We start from the raw sequence: 25494 nt of genomic DNA, 5'->3' as shown, positions 1-25494 counted from the left end.
AATGAAGTAGATATATAACTGGTACAAAAACTACAGAAAACACAATTAATTTATAATAAGCCAGGTATGTAATTTGATGTGGCAGAGTGTTCATTTTCTGTGAAGCATCAAAAATTAGCCACAGTTGAAGCAGATAAGTGAATTATCTACTTGACTTAGCAAGGCAAATTCTGTTTTTTAAGTTGGGCAGGAATACTGAAGAAGTTTCTAATAGGTAAATACTCAGATTAGCTTGTGATAGTACACACAGAGCAGTGGTGTCACATTCGAAAAGCTCCCTTCCAGCAACATGATGACTTAGAAAACCATGAATGCACATTATCTATGTTGTATTGTATTTTTATTTATTTTATTAAACATTTCTCAATTACATGTAATCTGGTTGGACTGCCTTGCACGGTTTTGCAGGAATTTCTTTGATGTCTCTGCTGCAGAATACCAGAGTTCTCTCAGTGTACCACTGCTCAGTGTGAAAAGGACTGACAATTACATGCAAAGATAAAAAGAATAAATAACCATGATCAGGCTTATCAATGTTCTAAATCACCACCTTTTGAAAAAAGGGAAAATATATACATTGACTAAACTAAGATTTTTTTTCTTTTCTTTTTTTTGGGGGTAGGCAATGGGATTAAGTGACTTGCTCAGGGTCACACAGCTAGTGACTGTTATGTGTCTGAGGCCAAATTTGAACTCGGGTCCTCCAGACTCCAAGGCCGGTCCTCTATCCACTGCACCACCGAGCTGCCCCTAAACTAAAATATTTTTAAGCTTACTATTTTTAAAAAGTTTTTTTTTCCCAACAACAAAACTCTACAAATTGAGAGTGACAATAGACACTTTTTTTTAAACTTCCTGCTCCTTGAAAGGAGGAACTGTTTCATTTTTGTCTATGCATCCCCAGCATCTAGCACAATGCCAGGCATATAGCAGGCACTTAACAAATGTTTATTGACTAATTTATCCCCATACATAGAATAATAAAATTTTCTATCACCTATTACATCAACTAAAATTATTGATGCCTACACATTTTTCTTTTATGTCGCCTCAGGGAGAAAGTTACTGAGCAAAAAATATTTAATGGCAATATAATATACATTTCACACAACATGCAATGGCTAGAAATTGTTTTTCCTTAAGATGATAGGTATAAAAGGTATAAGGCTATAGGTGTATAATTTATGGGCCCCAAACAGGCAACCTGATAGCTGTGTTACAAGAATAAACATTTTCCTGGGAACTATGTAAGTCAGAAATGGAAAACCATGTAGCTTCCACTCCATCTGAGACTAAGAAGGAAAAATGTCAATGATTGTTTACCAAGAAAAGGACACTATAATCTATAAAAGAAAAAAATGCTACTTTTACACACTGGCATTTAGTTTTTGTTTTCCCCTTGGACTGCCAGGTTTTCCCTGACTACTGGAATAGTTTCTGACTACTTTTGGTTTTGGGCACTAGCAATCATATGCTTGCCACATACTAATTAGAAAAGGTCTTGTTAATATCATTTTATTTTAGAGAACCAAAAATGGAGTTATATGAGTAACTGTACCCAAAATATTGCATCACATAAGTCTGAGCTTAGACTGGTTTCAGTTAATATAGCTCAAGCTCTCTTTCCTGTTTCCCCATATTTGAGCAATAAGTGGGCATAAAAATCATCATAATGGTAGAATTTAAAATCCCATAACACATTAGTATCTCTAAATAGCAAATATATTTTTTTAAATTGTAAAAAATTAATAGATATCATACTACTTACAGGAGGCAAAGAAAACTGCCCAGTGATTTCAGGAGGGTGCATGCTGAAAGAATCCTCTCCTAATCCTTCTGGTTCTCCAGATGGGTATGGTGGGGGTGGATATGGTGGGTATTCCTCCAAATATACTTCAAGTGGGATGGATACCTCTAAATTTGGTTCTTCTACATGAGTTTGATTAAGATTACTGGTATCTGGTATTCCCTCGGGCACACAGTCAAGACCAGGAGAAGGCACTGATATTTCATTTTCTTCTGTAATGGCACTTTCTACTTCCTCTGTGGAAACTGGTTCAGGAGAGAGGGAAACCACTTCCTTCTCTGGTTCTGCACTTAGATATGGATTCTGGATTTCAGCTGGGCTTTCAGGGCTGGCAGCCGCAAGAGCTGGTTTGGAGGAGTATGATGGGGTAGAAATAGTTTCCATGGCAGCTAGAGTGGTCCTCTGATACAAGAGTTTCTGAATATTTGGCCCATTTGGACCTTCTGGCTCTGTAATTGAGCTCCGTTTCTTTAGTGGCCTTGGCGCATTTGACAGTTTCTTCCGTAGGGCTTCCAAGTCAGCATCACTCTGATTTCGGTAAGGGTTAGATAAGAAGGGAAGTAATTTTGTTGGACTGAGTGGGCGAGGAATTCGTTCATTTTCATGATTCTCCTGGGCCGAAGATATGGGTTCTGTTTCCAATTCTGGACTGCCAGGTTTTCCCTGACTATTGGAATAGATATTTTCTGACTGTTGTTGGTTTTGGGCACTAGCAATCACTGGCTTGCCATATACTAATTAGAAGAGAAAAGGCCTTGTTAGCATTAACTAAACAATACAAAAAGTGATCAGTATCTGACAAATTAGCTGGAAATAGTTATAATACATTACATACTGACTAACGCCTAGTTTAGTCTTATGATCTGACTAATGAATTCACTGAAGTTAAAAGCCATCTTGATTTTACAGCATCCTCTTCAACAAATACTTTTTAAAAATACACCAACCAATGACTTAGGCAAGACTCCCACTTTTATCTTGCATCCAGTTCATAAAAGCAGAAAACACAATTCTTTCATGTGTCGAGATTAAATTAAATAGTATATATTTTATCATTCAAACCTTTCAAAATCATTCATCCAGAATCATTCTATTTTGGCTCACAAAATTTTCATGAGTCCCAAGAATATGTAGCAAAGTGGCTTCCTTTTTATACTGCTCTTTCCCAAATAATTACGTTATTATTCTCTACACTGTCAATCTTGAGGAAGAAAATTCCTATTAAAATGAAACACAAAGTACATAAAAAGAGGCCGAATATATTCTGCTCTTCCCTAAATAATTTCATTATTATTCTCAACACTGCAAATCTTGAGAAAGATTCTCATTAAAAGAAAATACCAAGTGAATAGAAATAGGTAGAATATATTCTGCTTCTTTTAAATCCACTGACTTGATTTCTCTTAAGTTCACCCGAATTTGTGTTAGGCTCAGAATAGCTGCTTCTTTTCATAATACAATTAGCTACCTTATTGTTCAGATAAAACTTAGTGGGCATTATTATTGTCTATGGATCAGACCAGGTACTGGTACCATCTTATACTTAACAAGTTTTCAAAGTGCTTTTACAGACACTAAACTAATTCATTTCAGCTTTGGGTGTTGATATTTAAGTACTTAAGCTAAAGGTTTAACTGTCTAACTAATGGCTGCTTTCCTTATCAGTAACATTTCAGGCACACAAAAAAGTATTATAAAATATACATACTCAGTCTAAGATACAAGTAGCCAAAGGAGGATTAGAGTACACTCCTCCCTAAGGTCCCTCAAACTCTAGCATAGGATGAGTGTGTGAAATGATATCCCAAATTAGGACAGGAATCATCAATTTAACAAACCATTACTATAAATATAACCTACAAATTGCAAGTCACTGAAGAAAATTAGACTATCAAGAAATGTTAGCACACTCTCTGCCAACAGAAATGATTCTAGAACCTTACCACTTGAAAAATGAGTGCCTCGGGTATGTGTCTTGGTCAAAGCGCTCTGCACAGCCTGTGGAAAGTTCTTTCCAGGAGCCTGCTGCTGGGTATACATGGAATATATTGAGCTTGCTGCAACAGTCTGTGGTTTCCGGAAGGGTGGAAGAGAGGTGTCTTTGGAAGGCTGTGGGGTAAAAGGCCGGACTGCTGCAGCAGGTGGACTGTCCTGCTTGAAATGTGGAGAAAGGGCTTGGTCCTGGCCAGCTGACGGTGCACTGGGAGGCAGGGCAACTCTCTGATGAAGCTGCTGTTGCTCTGCTAATTTCTGTTTGTTTCCCCAGGACATAACACTTGATGGCAACTTCTGAAGATTTCCATCAGGCTTACCATCTGACCCTGGTGGACTGCTTTGTCCAAACGATGGCAAATTAATCTGTTTTGGTTTTGTTGGGACAGGCGGAGGAACTTTCCCCACACTTTTACTGGCAGTCTACAAAGCAAAAGACAGCCAGGTAAAAGGAAGAACTACTGAGCCAGTTCTATGCAATGTATAACAAGAGGTTCCAAGATAACCTAATACTTTAGGAGACAATCATTCGCACTAAACAGTAAGTTACAATTTAAAATACCTTTCATTTATTTATATGAAGTTTTACGATTGCTTTCACATATACAAAATAAAGTAAATGACACACAAAACACAGGAAAGAAAAGGTAGGTGACTGAAAATATAACCTTAGATGCTAGTAATAAAAAAGTTATCCTCCTACTGCTAAAAGGCACACACAACTTGACATTTTGATAGAGGAAAAAGAGTAATGAGATCATTTTTATTTCTGAAAATGAATTAAATCATATTTTTAAAATTCTATGATTTTTTTTAAATGATTCTTTCTTACCATTTTCCCCTTGCATTCTACCTCTCCCTACAAAAACCCAGGAGGCAGTCTTAAATACCAAAATTAAAAACTTCATTTTCAAAGATGGTATCACCAACAGAGATTATGTGTGAAAATTAGACTCAAAATGAGTACTAAGGATAGCAGTGCAGTTTCTAAAGGCCCCAAAAGTATGGACTCAGTCCATAAAACACTCAGTGAAGACAAGAATGTTGGATTGCCTAAAATAGATGATAGATACCCAGAACAGGGCCAAGCAAGTAAACCAGCTGCTCTTCAACCTTCTTAGCCTGAAGCCTACTGCTGTCTACCTGATTATCACTGACTACCAAGGGCAGGTTTGCAGCTATGGTGCCTAGAGTCAAACTGAAGCCTAGAATCTAGAAAGCCCAGGAGATCAGTGATCACACCATTTCCCTGATCTGACTACATAGGGCCCAATTAAATTTTGCAATTACCTGGCTCAGGCCATGTCACTATGATTCTCAAAGAATCAGTAGGATCTCAGAAAAGACAGGCCAAAACAAGGCAAGGTCACAAGAGGCCTGCTAGAAAGATACAGAGTTTGGCCCTAACACAAAGTCCAAATCTGGGATGCAAGACAGGAAAAAAAAATAAGCAAAAAAGACAAAGAATTATTTGATGTCAGGGATTCCTGAAATCACAAACCTGGAAGAGGAGAATAATTTCTAAACACCTACAAACAAAACCTCAAAAAAATGCGCAGTTTGGGCACAAGTTCAACTAGAATTCCTAGAAGAAAGGAAGTAAGAATTTTAAGAAAGAGTTAAAAATTATATTATTAAGAAAATGAAAAAAGACCCACATGTACAAAAATATTTATAGCAACTCTTTTTGTGGTGGCCAAGAATTGGAAATTGAAGGGATGCCCATTAATTGGGGAAGGGCTGAACAAGTTGAAGTATATGAATGTAATGGAATACTATTGCACTATAAGAAATGATGAGAAGGCAGACTTCAGAAAAACCTGGAAGGACTTATATGAGGTGATGCTGAGCAAAGTGAGCAGAACCAAGAGAACATTGTACACAGTAACAGCCACATTGTATGGTGACTGACTTTGACAGACTCAGCTTTTCTCAGCAATACAAGGATCTAAGACAACTCCAAAAGACTCATGATGGAAAATGCTATCCACATCCAGAGAAAAAACTATGGAGTCTGAATGCAGAACAAAGCATACTATTTGCTCTCTCTCTCTTTTTTTGTTTTGTTTTGTTTCTTCTTTCTCATGGTCCCTCCCAGTCATTCTAACTCTTCTTTACAACATGACTGATGTGAAAATATGTTTAATAAGAATGTATATCTATAGCCCATATCAGATTGCATGCCATCTTGGGAAGGGGGGAGGAGAGGGAGGAGAAAATTTAAAACTCAAAAGCTTATGGAAGTGAATGTTGAAAACTAAAAATAAATTTAAAAATTTTTAAAAACAAGAAAATGAGAGCAAAAGAGGGAAAAAAAAACAAATTAAAGCTATGGAGGAAAGACTTGGAAAGAGAATTACAGCTTGGTACAAAAGACACAAAACCTTACTCAAGTAGCAGACATCGTGACAATTAGAACGGACTAAAAAGAAGTTAACTATTCCATTGGACAAGAAGATAGATATATTAAAATAAAATGGAGATTGAAAACAATTGAAAAATTGAGAAATCTCCTATCAAAATGAGTTGACCTGGAAAACAGATCAAGGAGAGGTTATTTTAAGAATCACTGGACTACCTGAAAGCCATGAACAAAAAAAGATTCTGGATATCATATTCCAAGAAATGAAATAACAGCAACCAATCATAATGAACTGGAGAGTAAACTGAAAATACAGCTAGGTTCCAATTAGTGCAAATAATGAATTCTCTGAAGTTGGAATACTCGTGCTGAGTATACTCTCATTTCATCCCTTATGCTCTTTTATGTAAAGATAGGACACAGCAGAGAGGATAAAAGAATAAGAGAATAAAACAAAGGGAAATACACAATTAACAAACATAACCATGAATGGGAATGGGATAAACTCACCCATAAAATGGAAGAGGACAGCAGAGTGGATTAGAAATCAGAATTCAATAATATGTTATTTACAAGAAATAGCTAAAACATAAAGATTCATTCAGAGTTAAAATAAGGAGCTGGAGCAAAATTTATTTTGCTTCAGCTGACGTAAAAAAGTAGGGATAACAGTCATGATGTCAAACCAACAGTAAAAACAGACTTAAGATAAACAGGAAAAAAACTACATTGTACTGAGTTATACCATAGACAAAGAATTAATCTCATTACTTAACATATATGCACAAATGGCACAGCATCTAAATATCTGAAGAAAAATCTAAGCAAGTTATGGGAAGGAATAAAGGGAAAAATTATAATAGTGGGAAGACCTCAATGCACCCCCTTTCAGAGCTAGACAAATCTAACCAAAAAATAAACTAGAAAGAAATTAAGGACCTCAATAGTATTTAAGGAAAATAAGATACAATAGGTTCCTGGCGATTTCTGAAGGAAAGAGAAAGAAATACACCATCAAAACATGGCACCTTTACAAAAACTGACCATGTATTAGAGCATAAAAAACTCACAAACAAATAAAATTTAAAAAAAAAAAAAATAGTAAACACATTCTTTACTGATCACAATGCAATAAAAAATCTATTTCATACAATTAAGGCCAATTAAGAAAGGATTAAAAGTTAAATAGAGGCTAAATAATTTAATCCTAAAGAATTGATAGGTCAAAAACAAATAATAGAAATGATAATGTAATTAAAGGTCACAATAAGAAAAAAACAAACCAAGATTTCTGAGATGTAGCCAAAGCTGTCCTAAGAGGAAAATGCATATTCTAATCATTTTCATCAATAAAAGAACAAAAATCAACAAATTGGGCATGCAAAATAAAACAAAAACAAATCAACAAATTAAGAAACCTCAATGGACCACTAAAATAGAAATCCTGAAAATCAAGGAAATTAAGAAGACTGAAAGTTTAAAAGTCTGTGAATTAGCTTATGAATAAAATGAGGAGCTGGATTTTTAAAAATAAAATAGATAAACCATTATCTAATTTGAATTTTTTAAAAAGAAACAGATAACCAAATTACCAGTATCAAAAATTTTAAAAAGATAATTCACAACAAATTAAGAAATAAAGGCTATTACTAGAAAATATTGAGCCTATGTTAAAAAAAAATAAACTAATGATAAACGTAAATGATGAGTATTTACCAAAAAAACAAAAAAAACCCTCAAATTAAAAGAACAAGGAGAATTTTTTTTTAATTATCTTAAAAAAAGAAATGGAACAAGCCATAAATGAACGTCCCCTCCCTCCCAAAAACAAAACAAAACAAAAATAACCACCCATGACCAGACAGGTTTAGAAGAAAATTTTTTAAAATGTTCAAAAAACAATTCCCAGTATAGAAACTGTTTGCAAAAATAAGAAGAGAGCCCAACAAATTCCTTCTATAATACAAATATAGACTTAATACATAAAGGGAGAATCAAAACAGAGAAAGCAAGCTATAAATAACATCCCTACCGAATACTGATACAAAAATTTTAAATTAAATGTTAACAAAGAGACTATAGCAATATATCACAAAGACTACATCTATACTGTGGCCAGGTTGAAATTATAACTGGAAAGCAGTATCAGTTTAATGGTAAGAAAATTATAAAGACAACTAATCATATTGATAATATGAACAACAAAACATATGATTATATCAACAGACGCCAAAAAAGCTATCTAAAATAAGATCCACAATTATATGAAAAGAAAGATCCCTTCCATTAAGATCAAGAATAAAGCAAAAACATCCACTGTCATCACTACTATTTGATATAGTGCTAGAAATGCTAGCTATAGCAGTAAGACCAGAGAAATAAATTGAGGAGGGGAAAGCACAGGTAAAAAATAAACAAAACTGTCACATTTTGCAGATGATATTATGGTATATTCAGAAAACTGCAGAAAGTCAACTAAAAATTAATTTTAAAAATTTATAACTTCAGCAGTGTAGCAAAGTACAAAATAAATCCAAACAAATCATCAGCATTTCTAATGATTTTCCCAGCAGGAAGAGACAGAAAGAGAAATTCCATTTAAAATAACTACAGAAGAATATGAAATGCTAGGAGTCTACCACCAAAATATGCACAAAAACTACGTGACTACAACTACAAAACACTATTTAAAGAAATAAAGATGAATAAGCAAATGTTATATGTTCATGGGTAACCTAAGCCAATATAATAAAAGATAGCAATATTACCTAAATAAACTTACTTATTTAGTGACATACCAATTAAATTACTAAATGATTACTTTCTAGACCTAGAAAAATAACAAAATTGATCTGGGAGATCAAAAGGTCACAAATCTCAAGGGAAATAATGAAATAAAGTTCTTAGGAAAAGGATCTAGAAGTACCAAATCTCAAACATATTACACAACAAAGCAGTAACCATCAAAACTATCTGGGACTAGTTGAAAAAACTGAGAGACTGGTCAGTGGAGCACAACAGGTACACAACATATAGAAGTAAACAAACATAGTTTCATGGTGTTTGACAAACCCTCTGATCTAAGTTACAGTGGGATGGGGGGGGCGTGGTAAGGACTCAATCTTTGACAAAAACTACTAGAAAAACAAGACCTAAGTCAGGAAGGAAAACTTTAACCACTCCGAGCCTCAGCTTCCTCAGCTATAAAATGGGAATAATACTTGTTCTATCTACTCAAAGGGAGGTTGTAAAGTCCAAGAGAATGAATGTAAAGTGCTTTGTAAATGTCAACAATGGTTACTGATGGTATTTTCTGGTATTTAGAAATACATTACATAAACAAAGAATCAATCATCTAGGAATGTTAGAAAAAGGAAGCTTTAGAACAGGTGACCAAGAGATCCTAAAAACAGAAGAGAGTTCTAGGAAGAGAGATGGCTGTCACATACTCAAATCATTTTCCTGTATTCACTTGTTCAAGGGAAAATAACAACTAAGGTTTTGTTACAAGGCCCAATATCCATGAGGTTGCCACTGACGGTTAAAGTCTTTGTTCCCAGAATCTTCCCTAAACAATACAGAATAAGTTTTCAACTGAGAAGTATCTTCTTTGTGCTTTGTTCCTTCATCTTCCACTTCATATCACTTGTAACTGGTACCTAGTACAGTGTTACACACTCTAGTTTTCAACAAACATTTAAAGATGTGTATTCACTGACAGAAAGTTGCAATACAAATTCAAGATTTAGTATTGCAATCATCACTCAAGAGCCTGTAAGTACCTGAGCATCCCGTAAAATGTCTTCACTGCTCTGGTTTTTCCTTAGCATACCAAAGGGTGGTGGGGCAGCAGCTTGGTCTACTGTGTCAAACATTGAAAAGGGACGTACTTTCTTCTCTTTCTCCCTTAGTGGTATCTCCCCATCATCAACTAAATAAGAAAAGAAAGAATCTTAGTTAACATTATATGAAGTATTTTTTTACACAATACAGTCATTTCTATAACGTCTTGGTGAAAGAACCTTTTTTTCCCAAATGATTTTAAGTTAACCTAATATAAGGATACCATAGAAGCAATATCCAACTTTTTCAACCACTGAATGAGAGGGACTTGGAAAAAAAATTACAGGTTACACTGTCACTATTTTAAATATATTTAAAAAAACTATTTAAAAAAAAAAACACACTCCAGATCCTGGCAACTTCTACATGACCAAAACATAAAAGATGGGCACAAAAGAGCTACAATTTACCTTGCTCAGCAGAATTCAATGAGTTTTTAGATAAAGAGGCTGAGCCCTGAAGAGGAAAGAGATCTGTGTTTGAAGTACTCCAATCTTGGCCAGCTTGATGGACTTTAGAGCCTAGAATTATAGAAAAGGTGCTATTAATACCCAACATTTTGAAAACTTTTTAAAGGACCATTTTACAAGCTGAAATTTTACTTTCTAAAAATATAAAGGCTTCTTAGCTTTCAATTTCATAATTAAAACACAAACAAAATTGAAATTTCTACAAATTATATGTGCATATAAATTACATATCATTTATATGATAATATACATAAATTAATTATATTAGATGGACAGTTAATTATTATTTTTATATGTAATCTCGAATTTTAGAATTAGATGTCTGTTTCAGAAAAAATTCAGGATACATACTTTTCCAATCCATAAGGAAATATCAATACCTTGTTACAGAATGAAAATGTTTTCTACTTCAAAAAAGGCCAAAATTTAAATAATCAATTAATGTTCATTATAAAATGTCTGTTTTCATCTTTGCCTCTCTAAAATGGCCTGAAGGGATCTCCTTCCAAGTTTTGTGTATGCTAGAAAAATGGTACCATGTCAAAAGCACATAAAATGAAAAAGAACTCAGAGATTTAATCCATGTTACTTTAACAAATTCTTCACAGATAAGCTGATATAGACATTATATTCCATTCTATTCAAAAAGCAGCAATTTTGCTTTTTCCTTCCAAATGACAAACTATAGATCTATTGATCTATGACAAAATTTTTTCACAGATAGTAAAGACTTCAGGATAATGAACAATCTTTAGCTTCATCAACTTTAAGTGCAGAGATAAAAACTTTATAGACTTTTATGATTGCTACTATTCCTTCCAGGGTCTTGGGTAAAAAGAGCTTAAATTAAAGGAAAGTTTCTTCTTCCAGTGTTCTCTCATCACCAAATCCCTGATTTACAACCATTCCTTTCCATCCAAAGATACATAGTGAGAACATCCCTGAAAACTCCCTGATGTACTTCTTATCAACAAAGATAAATCAGGAACTTCTCACTTCACTTTCTTTCTACATGATTATGATGGCTAGTGTAAGAATTCCCAAACGCTGAAAATACCAATGAAAGAAAGCCAATTTCAACTAAAATACACAGAATAAGGTTGCATCAACATTTAGCACTTTTGTCCACCAACAAGAAGAGTTACAACTCCCTCCCCTGTAAACAATGTAAGCGTATATCATGAGAAGATTTTTTTTAAAAAAACTGAACAAAATTACTCTAAGTCAAAGATCCAACTTATTCAGGAAACAAAAAATTATTCTCACTACCTTTTGCTTGTGAGACAGTCCCAGCTCTCATATTAGGTAGCGTTTGTGTTTTGAGCAGACCGTCCGGTGCCTGCGTGGTTAAAGAGCCATCTGGAAAGGGTGCTTTCCCCAGAAGTTCTGGCCGTGAGGGAATCCGTGGCATAGTGGAGGACTGAATGTAGGGACCTACTGCCGCCACCCTACTTGGAGCTGATACCACTTGCTGAGGAAGGTTCGCATCAGATGAAATCTGAACAAAAGCATTAACACATTTTCTTCAGTGATATATAACATATCACATACTTTCTAAGTCAGAAAAGGTCATTTAAGTTGCAAGGTTCTTGATAACAAATTAATTTCAGTTTCCAACTATATGCTGATTATGCAATAAAAATAAGGATCCAGAACAGAATGAAAGCGCCTTTGTAACTGACTCAACCAGAACATTAACAAACATCAGAATTACAAGCAGCACTATACAATTAGCAGCACCAGACAGCAAAAGAAGCTGGGGTTTTTTTTTAAGTAATCCAGCACTAGCCGCCCTCCTTCCAGCCAAGCTGAGCTGAACTTTTCGATAGACTATGTGTGAAGAGGTGAGCTCTGCAGGATTGCTGTTTTTTTCACCCCTCTCATCCCTTTTCACTGGGTCTCAAGCCCCTGTCCTTACTGGTCCATTTTCCTTTTGCTGCAGCGCTGCCTTCTTCTTCCACAGACGGTCCCGAAGCTCATTCACACGCTTGTCCATGACTGCTACCTCTGAATTGCGCTTGTTCAAGCACTCCCTCTGTTGCTGCAGCTTGGCATTTTGCTCCTGATTCAGCTTATTTCTTAACTGAATAAAGTGAAGTGAAGAGAGAAAAGGGCGAAGGATGGGAAGACAAACCTTTCAGATGGCAAAATACTCACAAAAACACAACTACTTAAGTTTTGAGTAAACAAGTCCATTTTCCATCCTCTAGCCAACAGCTAACTGACACCTGCTCCACTTCTAGCTGTGGTCATGAGGAGTACAGCAAATTTCCCACATGGGGTGCTATGTTTTGTTTTTGAAAGGAGTTTGTTTTGAGTTTGGTTTGTTTTTTTTTTAGGAGAAACCACCAGATAACCAGTATTTCCTGCCAGTAGTCTATAAATCTCTATGCTCCTGCCACTGTGGTTTTTACATATAAATAGTAGTTCTACTTGTTTTTAATTAAAAAGTTACCTGCAGTTCCTTGTATAGTCGATCGAGCTCAGCTACTGCAGACTGGTTGTCATGGTATCCATCAATTCTACCATTCTTCAGCATCTCCAGTTGTCTGGTGAGTTCCTCAACTTTTGCCACAGCCAGAACCAGCTCTCTTTGTTTCTGCTGGAACAAACTATTCATCTGTTCAATTTCCTCCACTAGAAGGAGAACGAGAACACAGTAACAATGACTGAAACAAAAAACAAGAATGGATTCCTTCCCAAGCAGTTAGGCCTCTGCAAGTTTGCTAATAAAAAGCAGCACAGTTTTTCAGAAATGTCTCAGAATCAACACTCCCAATTTACACAAAGAAAACAAATGAGACGTGAAAATCTGCTATCATTATCTACATATATCTTTTGCAAAATGGATATAGGTATACACTAAATAGGGCTGTCCTGATCAATGACATCATCATAATAGCTAATTCAGAATTAGTGGATTATTCACAATTCATAATAATAATGGTTAATGTACTAACCAAATGATACCACAAAGCTGTGAAACCCCACAGCAATGCTGTTGAATTGATCACTCATTTATATCAGTTTCCATAAATTATTTTTCTTCCTATAATACTGTTTTGGTGCAACTAGAGACAATATTTGCCCACAGCAGAAAGAAATGTTACTCAGTAAAAACTTAGTTCAAGTTCTGTAGAACTAAATTTATAAAAACATTTTAAGAATAGATAAGAAATCTAATAATAATTGATGATAAATCAAACTATTATACTGCTGAAAAAAGGCATATCTATCAATAAAATCTGTAGACTTTTATTGCATATAATCAAACCAAAAAAAAAAAAAAAACAATGAAAAGATTTGGTTAAAGTATCTTTTCCAAAAACAGGTTTGCCAAAACATCCAAAATCAGGTCTAAGAAAATAATTATTGTAAAAAAAAATTCAGAAAAGCAACTTGTAAAAGGACAACTTGTCTCTCTAACACTAATCTTCTGAATACAAAAATATTTTATTAATTTATATTTGCCAATAGTTTATGTAAATATTTAGAGTAAGGATAAAAAAGCTGGGTCTTTGGAAGGTTATCACACTCTAAAATAATATTAAAAGCATTTGTATTGAGTTTTATTTTTTCCGGTACCTTACATAATACTTATTTTGTCCATTCCTGTGATTTCATCAATGTGAGGACCGAGTGTTGGAAACTCAAATGAAATTTAGAATGTTGCCTGAGTTAGAGAGCTTAAGTGATGTGCCCATGGTCACAAAGCTGGTACATCACAGAGGCAGGGCTTCCTGCATTATCTGTTAGTTTCCAAGGCTCTTTCTTCATCTTACATATAATAGGTGCTTAACCAGTACTTAGTGTTGTGAATTATCTCATTTTGAACTGGACTGATATGGATTCTCTCACAGAATACTCACCTAGTTTTCCATTACTGAGTCTTTTCTGTTCTACATGACCCTTGAGGGCTCTCACTTTTTTCAACTTGGCTTCCTGATTCTCAGCAATTTCCTTTAGTCTCTTCAGTTTTTCCTGTTCTGCAGCTTGTTGCTGTTGGCGCTGATCTTGCTGCTTTAAAAACTTCAGGCGTTGTTCCTCAAGAAAGAAACAATGAATAGGCATGTTATTTTAGACAGGAATGTCACACACTTAATGAATAGAACAAATGTTTAGATAGTAGGATTCAGAAAATACTGATTTTACTTCTTCTCTGGCAAAATTAGACCAAGGAAGAAATCTATCTAAAGGTAGGATTTTATAAAACTAGAGTAAATTAGATTCTATTATATCTCTTCTAGAAAACTTATGTATAATAGTACAGAAAGTTGCTCCTCTATTAAATATCAGGATTAAATGAAACTGGCTAAAAGATTAAAGGTTTATTTATGGTTTAGTAATTTAGCCAAACATTTTCCCAGAAAATAAAATCCAAAGGTTTGCTTATAATACACAAATTATTTTAAGGTCAAGTAATGACTTTCAACCAGGGCAGCTAGGTGGCGCAGTGGATAGAGCACCGGCCCTGAAGTCAGGAGGACCTGAGTTCAAATCAGACCTCAGACCAAACACTTGTCACTTACTAGCTGTGTGACCCTGGGCAAGTCACTTAACCCCAATCGCCTAAAAACAAAAACAAAAACAAAAACAAAAAAAAAAGGAATGACTTTCAGCCTAGAAGTTTGTTCCACAACTAACAAGCAATCCTGTATGTAAAAATGCATTACCTTGGTAGCCAGCATTTGCTGCTGAGCCTCAATCTGCTGCTGTTGGCGTGAAGCCATCTCTTGCAGCTCAGCAAGAGTCATATCTATCCTGGGACTATTAACCTGCAAATGAAAAATCAAAACCCAACAAATTACAGAAGGAGCATCTAGTTTCCCTTCTCATGGGTTCTCTTAATCTTGCCTACAGTTTTAAAAGGTTTCATGTGAAAACTTACTATGGCAAAATGACTTAACCACTTATTTATCATAAATTAGACATGTTGATGGAAACTCACAAGTTATTCTATAGGATTAACACTTAAATTTTTGAATAAACTAAAAATTAACTCTGTAAATCAATTAACATAAAAGTAAATTCACTTTAGAAATAATGTATCTATAGTTTGTGTCACAGCCATTCTTTCTACTGTAACAACTATAACATAAGATGGCAAAGATGCCAAATCTAGTAATCGTCACTTGCCTTCAATTAGGAATATAATGCCAACCAAGTAATTTTAGTCTCTAGTATCTGAGGAATATTAGACTTAAGCAATACTACTACTAACAATAATAATAAATTTTACATAGCATTTCAAGATTTTCCAAAGCATCTTAAATGCATGTCTTTCATTTGAACCTTACAACAATATATTATTACCTCATTTTACAGTGGAGGAATCTGAGTTTTGGTGAAGTAAAGTAACTTGCTCATGATCCCCCAGCTATTGAGCGTCAAAGGTGAAAGTCAAACTCAGGTCTAACTGAATCTAAGACCAGTGTTTTATCCACTATACCACTCTGCCTCTCATAGAAACAAAGGCTGTTAAACTGGGGTCCATAAACTTGTGTTTTTGTTTTCATTTTGATAATTATTTCAGTATAAGTGGTTTCCTTTGTAATTAAATGTATTTTCTTTTATGCATTTAAAAACACTGTTCTGAGAAGGGGTAAATAAGTTTCACCATATTGCTAAAAGAGTCCATGATATGAAAAAGCTAAGAACCCCTGGCTTAGGCTCCAAACTATAAAAGTTAAAAGTTAAGGCCTCCACTTACTTATTCCTTCCTAACACCATTACAAACAAACAAAAAAAAGGAGTTAAGGAACAACTCAGACGCACCACAGGAGTTCAGTGCACCTATACTGGGTGAGAAAGCAGTATGGTATGGAATAGCAGACAAAGGTAGAAGGCCTAGAGTTCTAATCTTATTCCTTATGTAACCCTGGCAAGTAATCCTGCTGAGACTGACATTTGTAAAGTTTATACCATTATTATCATAATAAACATTCAAATAAATACTTACACCATTCTCAATTCTTCGATCACTAGGAACTTTAACGCCATTCCTTTTTGAGATAGGATCCTGAATCCTTGGTCCACTCACTAAACACAAAATTCAAAACCATACATTAAAACTAGGTGATAGGAATGTTATAAGTGAACTCATGTGTTTCTGCCACCTCCACTTTCAACTGAACATATAAGATGATATTTTCAAATAGCACTAGAATAAGTCATCACAATTTGGTCCCATGGCAAACAAATTATTTGAAACCATGTATGATAGTGCTAGGTTAATGGGAGAAAAAAGTGAGAGAAAAAGAATAGTAACTAACTTGGAAAACTATATAAACTCATCCCTAAGGAAGAAACAAATCTATACTATGATACCTTAACAGAGAAACAATGCTCTAGTTCTTATTCCTACAGAAGCATAATATATATATATATATATATATTCTTTTGACTAATGACTCAAACTTTCACCTTAAAAATTTCTGGGGTTGACACTCTGTTTACTGAGTTACTCATTAGGAGCTTTGTCAGGGAACAAGGAAAAACAGTAAAATTCAAACCATCTCATCTTATACTCTCTTTAGTAGCTCTTCTAAGGTACAAGTAATGGAAAAACTCAATGAAAATACATATTAAATTCTTAGTTTTGCATAGCTTGAATATGTCTTGTATGATAAAATATTTACCCTTTTCTTAGATAGGATTTACTCAGTACATCTATTCTATGAAACATATATTTCTGGAAAAGATCTAGCATACTACAGAGCTAATCAAATGAACAGAAAATGTGATTACTTTCTCAACTGTGTTGACTAATGTAGACCAGTACAGTCAGGTAGATTCAAAACTGTTTGAAAGACAGGATCCAAAAAGTAGTTATTAATGGACTAATGCCAACATAATAAGAATCTCTAGTGGAGTGTCTCATAGAGATTTGCCCTTGGTTCTGTGCACTTTTTTTTTAATCAATTATTTATAACTTTTTTTAATCAATTATTTAGATGAATGCATAGATGTCATGCTTATCAGATTTGGAAATGACACAAAGCTTGGAAAGACAGTTAATACATTAGAAAAGTGTGCAAGACCCAAAATATCTCAACAAGCAAGGTCAATGGACACAATCTAATAAAGAAAGTTTACTTGAGCTCAAAAAAATATCAAGTTCCTAAGTTTAAGACAGAGAAGAGGTTTCTAAATTCATTTTTGAAAAAAAGATATGGGGGTTTTAGAGAACTGTAAATACAATGCACAAACAATGAGACCTGGTAACTAAAAAGCTAATCCATCTTAAGCTTCACTGACAAGTATAGTGCCCAGAAAGAGGAAGGTGAAGGTCCCACTGTACTCTGCCTTGTTTAGCCTACATCTAGAATAGTTTGTTTGGTTCTAGACAATACATAGTTCAAAGAATTACAGGCTTATTTCAAAATGTAGGAACTGAGGTACAACTAGGTTAAGTGACTTGCTCAGGGTCACCAAGCTACTAAGTGTCCGCAGTCTCATCTGAACCCAGGTCTTCCTGACTCCACCATTCTATCCATGACACCACATTCCCTCTGAATCACCTTTTAGGAAGTATTAATAAGCTGATGAGAATCTAAGGGGGAATAACCAGGCCTTGAGATCACAACTTTTGAGTATTAACTGAAGGAAACTGACACACTGATCCCAAGGGAAAGATACATAAAGAGAAAATAAAATAGCTGTCCTCAGGAATGGTACAGGGTATCAGACGGTAGCACTACAGCAATGGGTAGAATGTGGTACAACAGGAAAGGCACCTGAAAGTCAGAATTTCTGGCTCTGCCACCTGGTACTCATGCTACCCTGGTCAAGGCACTTAATGTCTATGGTTCTTAGTAAATGCAGAATTGTACTCAACAACTTCTAATGTCCCTTCCTGCTAATGATTCCACAAAGTTGCCAAGAGGTGACAAATTATGGTGTAATATTAAGAAAAACTTCTTAACGATTAGGACTATTTGAAAACAGAATGTACTATCTCAGAAGGTAGTTGGCTGCCCATCACTAGAAGTCTTTGAGTTGATTAAGTCCTTGTGGAAAGCCAGAATTCGAGTCCTGCCTCTGAAACAGAAGTGGTATGTGACTATGGGCAATTCTCTTCACCCCTTAGTGCTCTAGGCCAATCTCCAAGGCTCTATGTTGAAGAAGTGATGCTTACTTGCACTAGTGGAAGGAGTTTCCACACCATGGACTACCTATGTGGACTATACCACGGGAGTCAGAGGCCCAATCACTATCTGTCCAGTTGTAGAGAGGATTCCTGATATATTTATCTAGATGACCTTTGAGGTCCCTTGCAATACTGAGATTCTGTGATCTTTTATATACTCATTTATATAAGAGTATTAAGTAGCAAAGACTTTTTTGGAAGCCCTGGGTCCCAATTTATATACATTCTTGATCACATTAAGTGGGGGACCTAGCTAAGTTGGAACAACTTCAACAGCACTGAGTCTCTTAAACTGCTTAGAAAAGGAAAACATTTTTAAATTCAAGTTTATGAACACTTTGTGACCTTGATGTTTTCTGCTGTGAAAAAAGTTACTGTTTCCAGATTTTATTTCTCACATTACATTACACTTCAACACAGACACACTGAAACTACATACTGTACTTCTGAAAGGTTAATCAATAATTTACATAGAGCCTAGTGAAAGAAGATATTTAACCTGGGAGACTAACTTGCGAAATTCAACTCATTCATCTGAAGATCCATGTAGTAATTTAAAAAGAGAAAGCAACTATAACTCAGGTAATGTATTAAGGTTTCTTGGCATAGATATCAGATGAAAATGCATGTACCATTTAACAACTACATTAATAAAAACAGGTTAATTTTTTTTAAAAACTAAATATTTGTCAAATAAAACTATAGTTACCATGTCACATTTTTAACTATAAATGTATCAGATTCTTAACAACATGTACCACTTGCCCGTATATACTAATTATATTTTTAGCAACAGTGAAATTTAAGTCTTCTTTCTAAACAAATACTAAGACAGGTAAACTGCCTTTTTTACTCAATAGAGGTATAAATCATAGTTTTACAACTTCTCTATTACAATATAACACACAATTTAGTCTTGAATTAACTCTACCTTCAAATGTCCGTAATGAAATCTTCCAATATTTTAGGGTATACAAGAATATATGACCCAGGTAAGACTACTCCAAGTCTTCTCTTAGACACTCACCTTAACATTAACTCCAGAAGACCAAAAATCAAACTACAGCTATTAATTCCTTCCCCAATTATCAGATGTAGATTCTTCCAAACTATGATTTATAAGAAATCACCTACCCATATCCCTGCTAGGGGGATGTTCATGACGAAGAAAGAAACGAACTTCACTTCTCTGGACTCCAAGCCGCTGTAAAACATCAAACATCCTCTCATTATCAGCAACTGGACGCTCTTAAAGGAAGAGGAAAGAAAAAAGATGAAAAAGGGTGTTATGTGCAATAATAAAAATTTAAAAAAGCAATTCACTATTCATGCTTCACCTATACAAAGTTCCATAATAGGAAATCAATAAGATCTTGAAGTAAGAAAATATACACAGAATTTTAGAAACAGGTTCTGAACCTGTTTCATCCCCAACTCCTCACTCTCTCCACCACCACATGTCCAATCAGTTGCCAAATCTTGTTATTTCTTATCCCAAGATCTCATGTCTGTTTCCTTCTCTCCATTCACATAGCCAGCATCTTAGATCAGACCATCAGCTCTTACCCAGACTACTGCAAGCAACAGCCTTTTAATTAATCTTTCTGCCTCAAGTCTTTACCTACTCCAGTACATCCTCTACAAAAATGCCAAAGTGATTTTTCTAAAGTGCAGGTCTGATCATGTCACTTCTCTACACCAACTCCAACAGCTCTTATCACTTCTAAGATGAAATATAAACTCCTCTCTTACGCATTCAAAGTTCTTCATAATCTAGACTCAATTATGGGCCTCCTTCCTAATCTCTAGCCTCCAGAAGGAGAGGAAGGATGCCGTCCATCTTTCAGCATGCATTTCGTTGTCTGTTCTCTAGCCTTCTGTGGGAAGAGAAGAAGCGCCATACCGTTCTACCTTACTGGTTTTCAGTTGCTGAGATGTGGAGAGAGAACCCCATTCCATCGAGTTTCCAGCTTAGTCCCTTACCTGGAAGGAGAGTATCACCACTCCTTATGCACCAAGTTATCGTCCCCTTGTCTCAACTGCCCAAGGCTCTGAAAGGACTCTAACCTTAGGTCATAATACTATTGACTTTGAAAATCTCTCTAAATTTCTCACTTAATGACTAACAAACTTCCATCAGGTTATACAGTGATTCTGAAGCCCTGTGGGTCATCAGCCAAACCCCAGTTCCCATTAGGCATCCCTCTGTACTTTTTTAATTACTATAATTTTTTTAAACTTAATTTTATTTTATTTTCAGGTCCGAATTCTCACTCACCCCCACTGAGAAAGCAAGAAAAACAAAATCTATTACAAATATGTACAGTCATGCAAAACAAATTCTCACATTAGTCATATCCCTCCCCCAAAATAAAAAAGCTTCAATCTGCACTCTGAGTCCATCACTTCTCTACCTAGAAGTGCACAGCAAGTTTCATCATGAGTTTTTTGGAATTATGCTTAGTCATTGTGTTAATCAGAATCCCCAAGTCTTTCAAAGTTCTTTGTCTTTATAATATTGTTGTGATTGTACACATTTTTCTCCTGGTCCTGCTCACAAGCCTTCCCAGGTTTCTCTGAAACCACACCCTTTATCATTTCTTACAGCACAGTAACATTATATCATCCTCATATACCATAACCTGTTAAGCTGTTCCTCAACTATTAGGCACCCTCTTAAGTTTCCAATTTTTTGCCACCACAAAAAGAACTTCCATAATTTTTTTTCTGGTACATCTTTGTACGGTCTCATTGGGGTACAGAGCTAGTAACAGTACTATTAAGTCAAAGGCTATGTACAGTTTAATAGCTTTTGAGGAATAGTTCCAAATCGCCTTCCAGTATGATTGGACAACTCCACCAACAGGGCATTAAGGTAACTGTTTTTTCACTGCTCTTCCAGCATTTATCATTTTCTTTTTTTATCAATTTAGCCAATCCAATAGGTGTGAGGTGGTACCTCAAGAATTGTTTTAATTTGTATTTCTCTAACTATTAGTGATTTAGAATATTTTTCCATACAGCTATTCGTAGCTTGATTTCTTCCTCTAAAAACCAACCTATTCATATGCTTTGACCATTTATCAAATGGGGAATGGCTCTTTTTATAAATTTGAATCAGTTCCCTATGTATCTTAGAAAGGACAACTTTATCAGAGAAACTTGATTCAAAGACTTTTCCCCAATTCCCTGCTTCTCTTCTAATTTTAGATGCATTAGTTTTGTTCATGTGAAACCTTTTTCATTTTATGTGTCCACTTTACTTCCCATGAATCTCTTTATCTCATGTTTGGTCACTGAACTCTTGTCCTAGTCATAGATCTGAAAGGAAATTCTCCCATGCTCCTCTAAATTGTTTATAAAGTTTTTACATCTAAATCATGTACACATTTGGAGCTTATCGTCCTATGTTGTATGTTAATCCATACCTAGTTTTTTCCAGTTTTCCTAACAATTTCTGATAAAGAGTGAATTCTTACCCCAGTAGCTAGGATCTCTGGGTTTATCAAACACTAGGCTACTGTGCTTATTTGTTTCTAATCTGTTCCACTGATCAACCTCTTTATTTCCTAACCAGTACCAAATTGTTTTAATAATAATAGCTAGTATTTATATAGCACCTAACTATGGGCCAGGCACTTTGCTAAGTACTTTACAAATATTACTTTATTTGATCCTCACAACAATCCTGAGAGGTAGGTATTGTATTTTACAGATGATGAAATTGAGGAAAACAAAGGCTAAGTGATTTGTCCAGGGTCACACAGCTAGTAACTGTCTGAAGCCACATTTGAACTCTAGTCTTCCTGATTCCAGACCTAGTGCTCTATCCACTGTGCCACCTACCTGCTTTAAGGACTTTGCAGTATGGTTTGAGATATGGTACTGCTAGACCTCCTTCCTTCCCATTTTGTCATTAATTCCTTTCTTGACCTTTTGTTCCTTCAGATGAATTTTACTGTTTTTTTTTCCTAGATCTATAAAGCAATACTTTGGTAGTTTCATTGTTACGGCACTAAATAAGTAAATTAATTTAGGTAGTATTACCATTTTTAATATATTGGCACAGCCTAACCATGAACAATTAATACTTCTCCAATTACTTAAATCTGTCTTGATTTTCGTAAAGAAGGGTTTGTAATTGTGTGCATATGGTTTCTATGTTGTCTTAGCAGGCAGACTCTCAAGTATTTTACACTATCTGTAGTTTTTTTTAATGAAATTTCTTATTCTATCTTTTGGAGTTTGATGGCAATAATATAGTTATGCTGATGATTTGTGTGGTTTTATTTTATATCCTGCAACTCTGATGAAATTGTTAACTGTTTCAATTAGTTTTTTAGTTAACTCTCTAAGCAACATCATAATGGCAAAAAGTGATAATTGTTCCCCTCTTTGACTATGTTTATTTCCTCAATTTCTTTTTCTAGTCTTCTTGCTATAGTAGCCTAGCACCATACTAAATAGTAATGGTAATAATGGACATCCTTGCTTTTCTCCTGATCTTATTTACAGACAATGTTGGACTTTGGTTTTAAATAGATATTGCTTATATTAAAGAAAGTTATATTCCTATAATCATGATTTTTATTATTTTTATTATTAATTTGGTCAATAATGCTTATAGTTTTCCTTATATTGAACCAGCTCTGTATTCCTAGTATAAATCCAGTCTGGTCATAGTGTATAGTCTTTGTGATATGTCACTGTCATCTCTTTGCTCATATTTAATTTTAACATTTTGTATTAAGATCCATTACAGATATTGGTCTGCAGTTTTCTTGCTCAGTTACAGCTGTAACTAGTTTACGTATCCAGACTGTATTTGTGTCATAGAAGTAATTTGGTAGGACTCTACCAGGCAGAGATGAGAAGGGCAGGTTCTGCTGGAACACAGACCGAAATCACTGTGGGCAGGAAGGAGCATAACACATCATCAAGAGTAACGAATTTGGAATCCAAAGATCTATGCTCACATTCTGGCTCTAACACTCACTTGTGGGGTCTTGGGAAAGTCTCTTCACTTCTCCAGGCTTCAGTTGACTCGGCTATAAAATGCAGGGGTTAAACAAGATGACCTCCTGAAGAACCTCCAGGGGCTTCCACTTGCCTTGTTCAATTCTATATTATCCTCTTCTCTAAGTCCCTTGCCACCTTATCCTCCAGCTGATCTCCAGACAACCCCCAGCTTTGGATCACTCCCACCATCAGTTGCCTTTGCTCCTATTCATGTACTCATGCTAAATGAAGCTGAAAAAAATAATGAACTTGTGCTGACTGGGTTCACTACAAAATTGTGTTACATAATCTCAAGTGGGCTCCCACTGTAGTAAGGCAACCTTTTAACACCTCCCTCATCAGTGAACTATCTTTTTCAAACCTTTTCAGTCTTCCTCAAGCCTCCCAATTGAGCCAAATAATTAATTGAATAATAATACACATATTTTCCTTGTGTTGTTTAAGGGTATGAGAAAAGGAGGGAAAAAAACAAAAAAGTTTCTAACAAACCCTCAGATATTGAATTTTGAAAGCTCATATTTAAAAGATCAAAATTTCACTTTAACATAAAATAGTATACTGTTAAAGATTTAAGACTATGCTTCTTCAAAAATGTTTATAACATGAAACTTGAACTTTATTTGAAGGGCAATTCACATTGATGTGTCAATTGGCAAAGCCAAGACTAAAAATGACATCTCCTGACTCTCCTATTCTTTCTATATATGTTCTTTAGGATAAACACGAGTGTTTTTTAAACAAAATCTTACAATATCCCCAAAGTAATAAAGGATAGAGATGACACAGCCACAAGATTAGATTACCTGAACCACCCCACACTTCAGCCAAATGGCAGTCACTTTCTCCAGGTTCCTTACACAGCTCTACCACATCTCTGCATGTTGTTTCTGGTGTAACTGGAACCTCTGTGAAGTGTTGTTCATTGTTGCTAAGGTACACCGTAAGAAACATCTGAAAAATAAAGGAAAAAAATAATACTGTAGCCTCAATCACATCACTGAACATAATTTCTATGAGAAGTATTCCTTTTTCCATTTTTAAAACTATTTATGTAAAGTACATTTAGACTATGTCTTCTGAGAGCACTGCTATCTTCCCAATCACCCAGATTCCTAATATGTAGGAATTAGGAATGTAGATTCCTAATATGAGTCATATTTGACTCTTCCCTCTCATCCCTCATAACCAGTTAGTTACTGCTAAATCTGATTAATTCAACCTTCTCAAAATTTTTTATATCTAAATTCTTCCCTCCACTCATCCAGCCATCATTTTAGTTCAAGCTTTCATCACCTCTCACTTGGACTCTTAATTGGTTTCTTTGCATCAATGCGCCTCAAAGCTGCCAAAAGATTATTTCTAAATCGCAGGTCTAATGGTTCCAATGATGTCATACCCCTGCTTGATAATGTCCAGTAGCTTCCTTTCAGCTCTAGGACAAAATCTCAATTCCTCTGTTCAGCATTTAAAGCCCTTCACACACTGGTTCAAACCCATATTTTCAGGCTTATTATACACAACTGTCCTTCACACATACTGTGCTTCAGCCAGACAGGCTTGCCAGCTGTTCCTCATATATGACATTCAATATCTCACCTCTACACTTTTGCCCAGGCTCTCTTCCAAGTCTTGAATATTCTCCCTCCTCACCTCTGCCCCTTTGAAATTACCATGCCTCTTCAAAGTTCAGTTCAATTGCCACCTATTTCAAGAGGTATAGATATGGATGATAGAGATAGAGTTAGAGCTAGAGATATGTGTGTATGTATATGCCATATATGTATGCATCCACATACACACGTATACACATACACATATATGTATGTGTGTCCTATATTTATCTATGAACATG

The 25494-nt window shown here is 35.1% G+C and overlaps 1 protein-coding gene across 2 annotated transcripts in view; it reads right to left on the bottom strand.

The window, feature by feature from the left end:
* LOC114050058 (apoptosis-stimulating of p53 protein 2-like) overlaps positions 1-25494 on the bottom strand; it is a 69814-nt gene that overhangs the window by 16223 nt on the left and 28097 nt on the right. Inside the window, exons 2-13 of one of the 2 annotated variants that reach the window (XM_027871605.1) lie at positions 24446-24593; positions 19758-19871; positions 16434-16513; positions 15148-15249; positions 14344-14518; positions 12930-13111; positions 12393-12557; positions 11744-11972; positions 10415-10525; positions 9944-10092; positions 3751-4222; positions 1769-2541 (exon numbers count right to left, since the gene is read on the bottom strand). In XM_027871605.1, coding sequence (XP_027727406.1) covers positions 1769-2541; positions 3751-4222; positions 9944-10092; positions 10415-10525; positions 11744-11972; positions 12393-12557; positions 12930-13111; positions 14344-14518; positions 15148-15249; positions 16434-16513; positions 19758-19871; positions 24446-24593 — 2700 coding nt within the window. Of the gene's footprint in view, positions 1-1768; positions 2542-3750; positions 4223-9943; positions 10093-10414; positions 10526-11743; positions 11973-12392; positions 12558-12929; positions 13112-14343; positions 14519-15147; positions 15250-16433; positions 16514-19757; positions 19872-24445; positions 24594-25494 lie in introns of those variants that run through there. The other variant, XM_027871606.1, reaches the window with a different exon arrangement.

Source organism: Vombatus ursinus, unplaced genomic scaffold, assembly GCF_900497805.2.
Source record: "Vombatus ursinus unplaced genomic scaffold, bare-nosed wombat genome assembly UNPS02014798.1, whole genome shotgun sequence".
Lineage (NCBI taxonomy): Eukaryota > Metazoa > Chordata > Mammalia > Diprotodontia > Vombatidae > Vombatus > Vombatus ursinus.
Note: the sequence above shows the minus strand (reverse complement) of the source record. Positions and strands in the feature narration are given on the sequence as shown.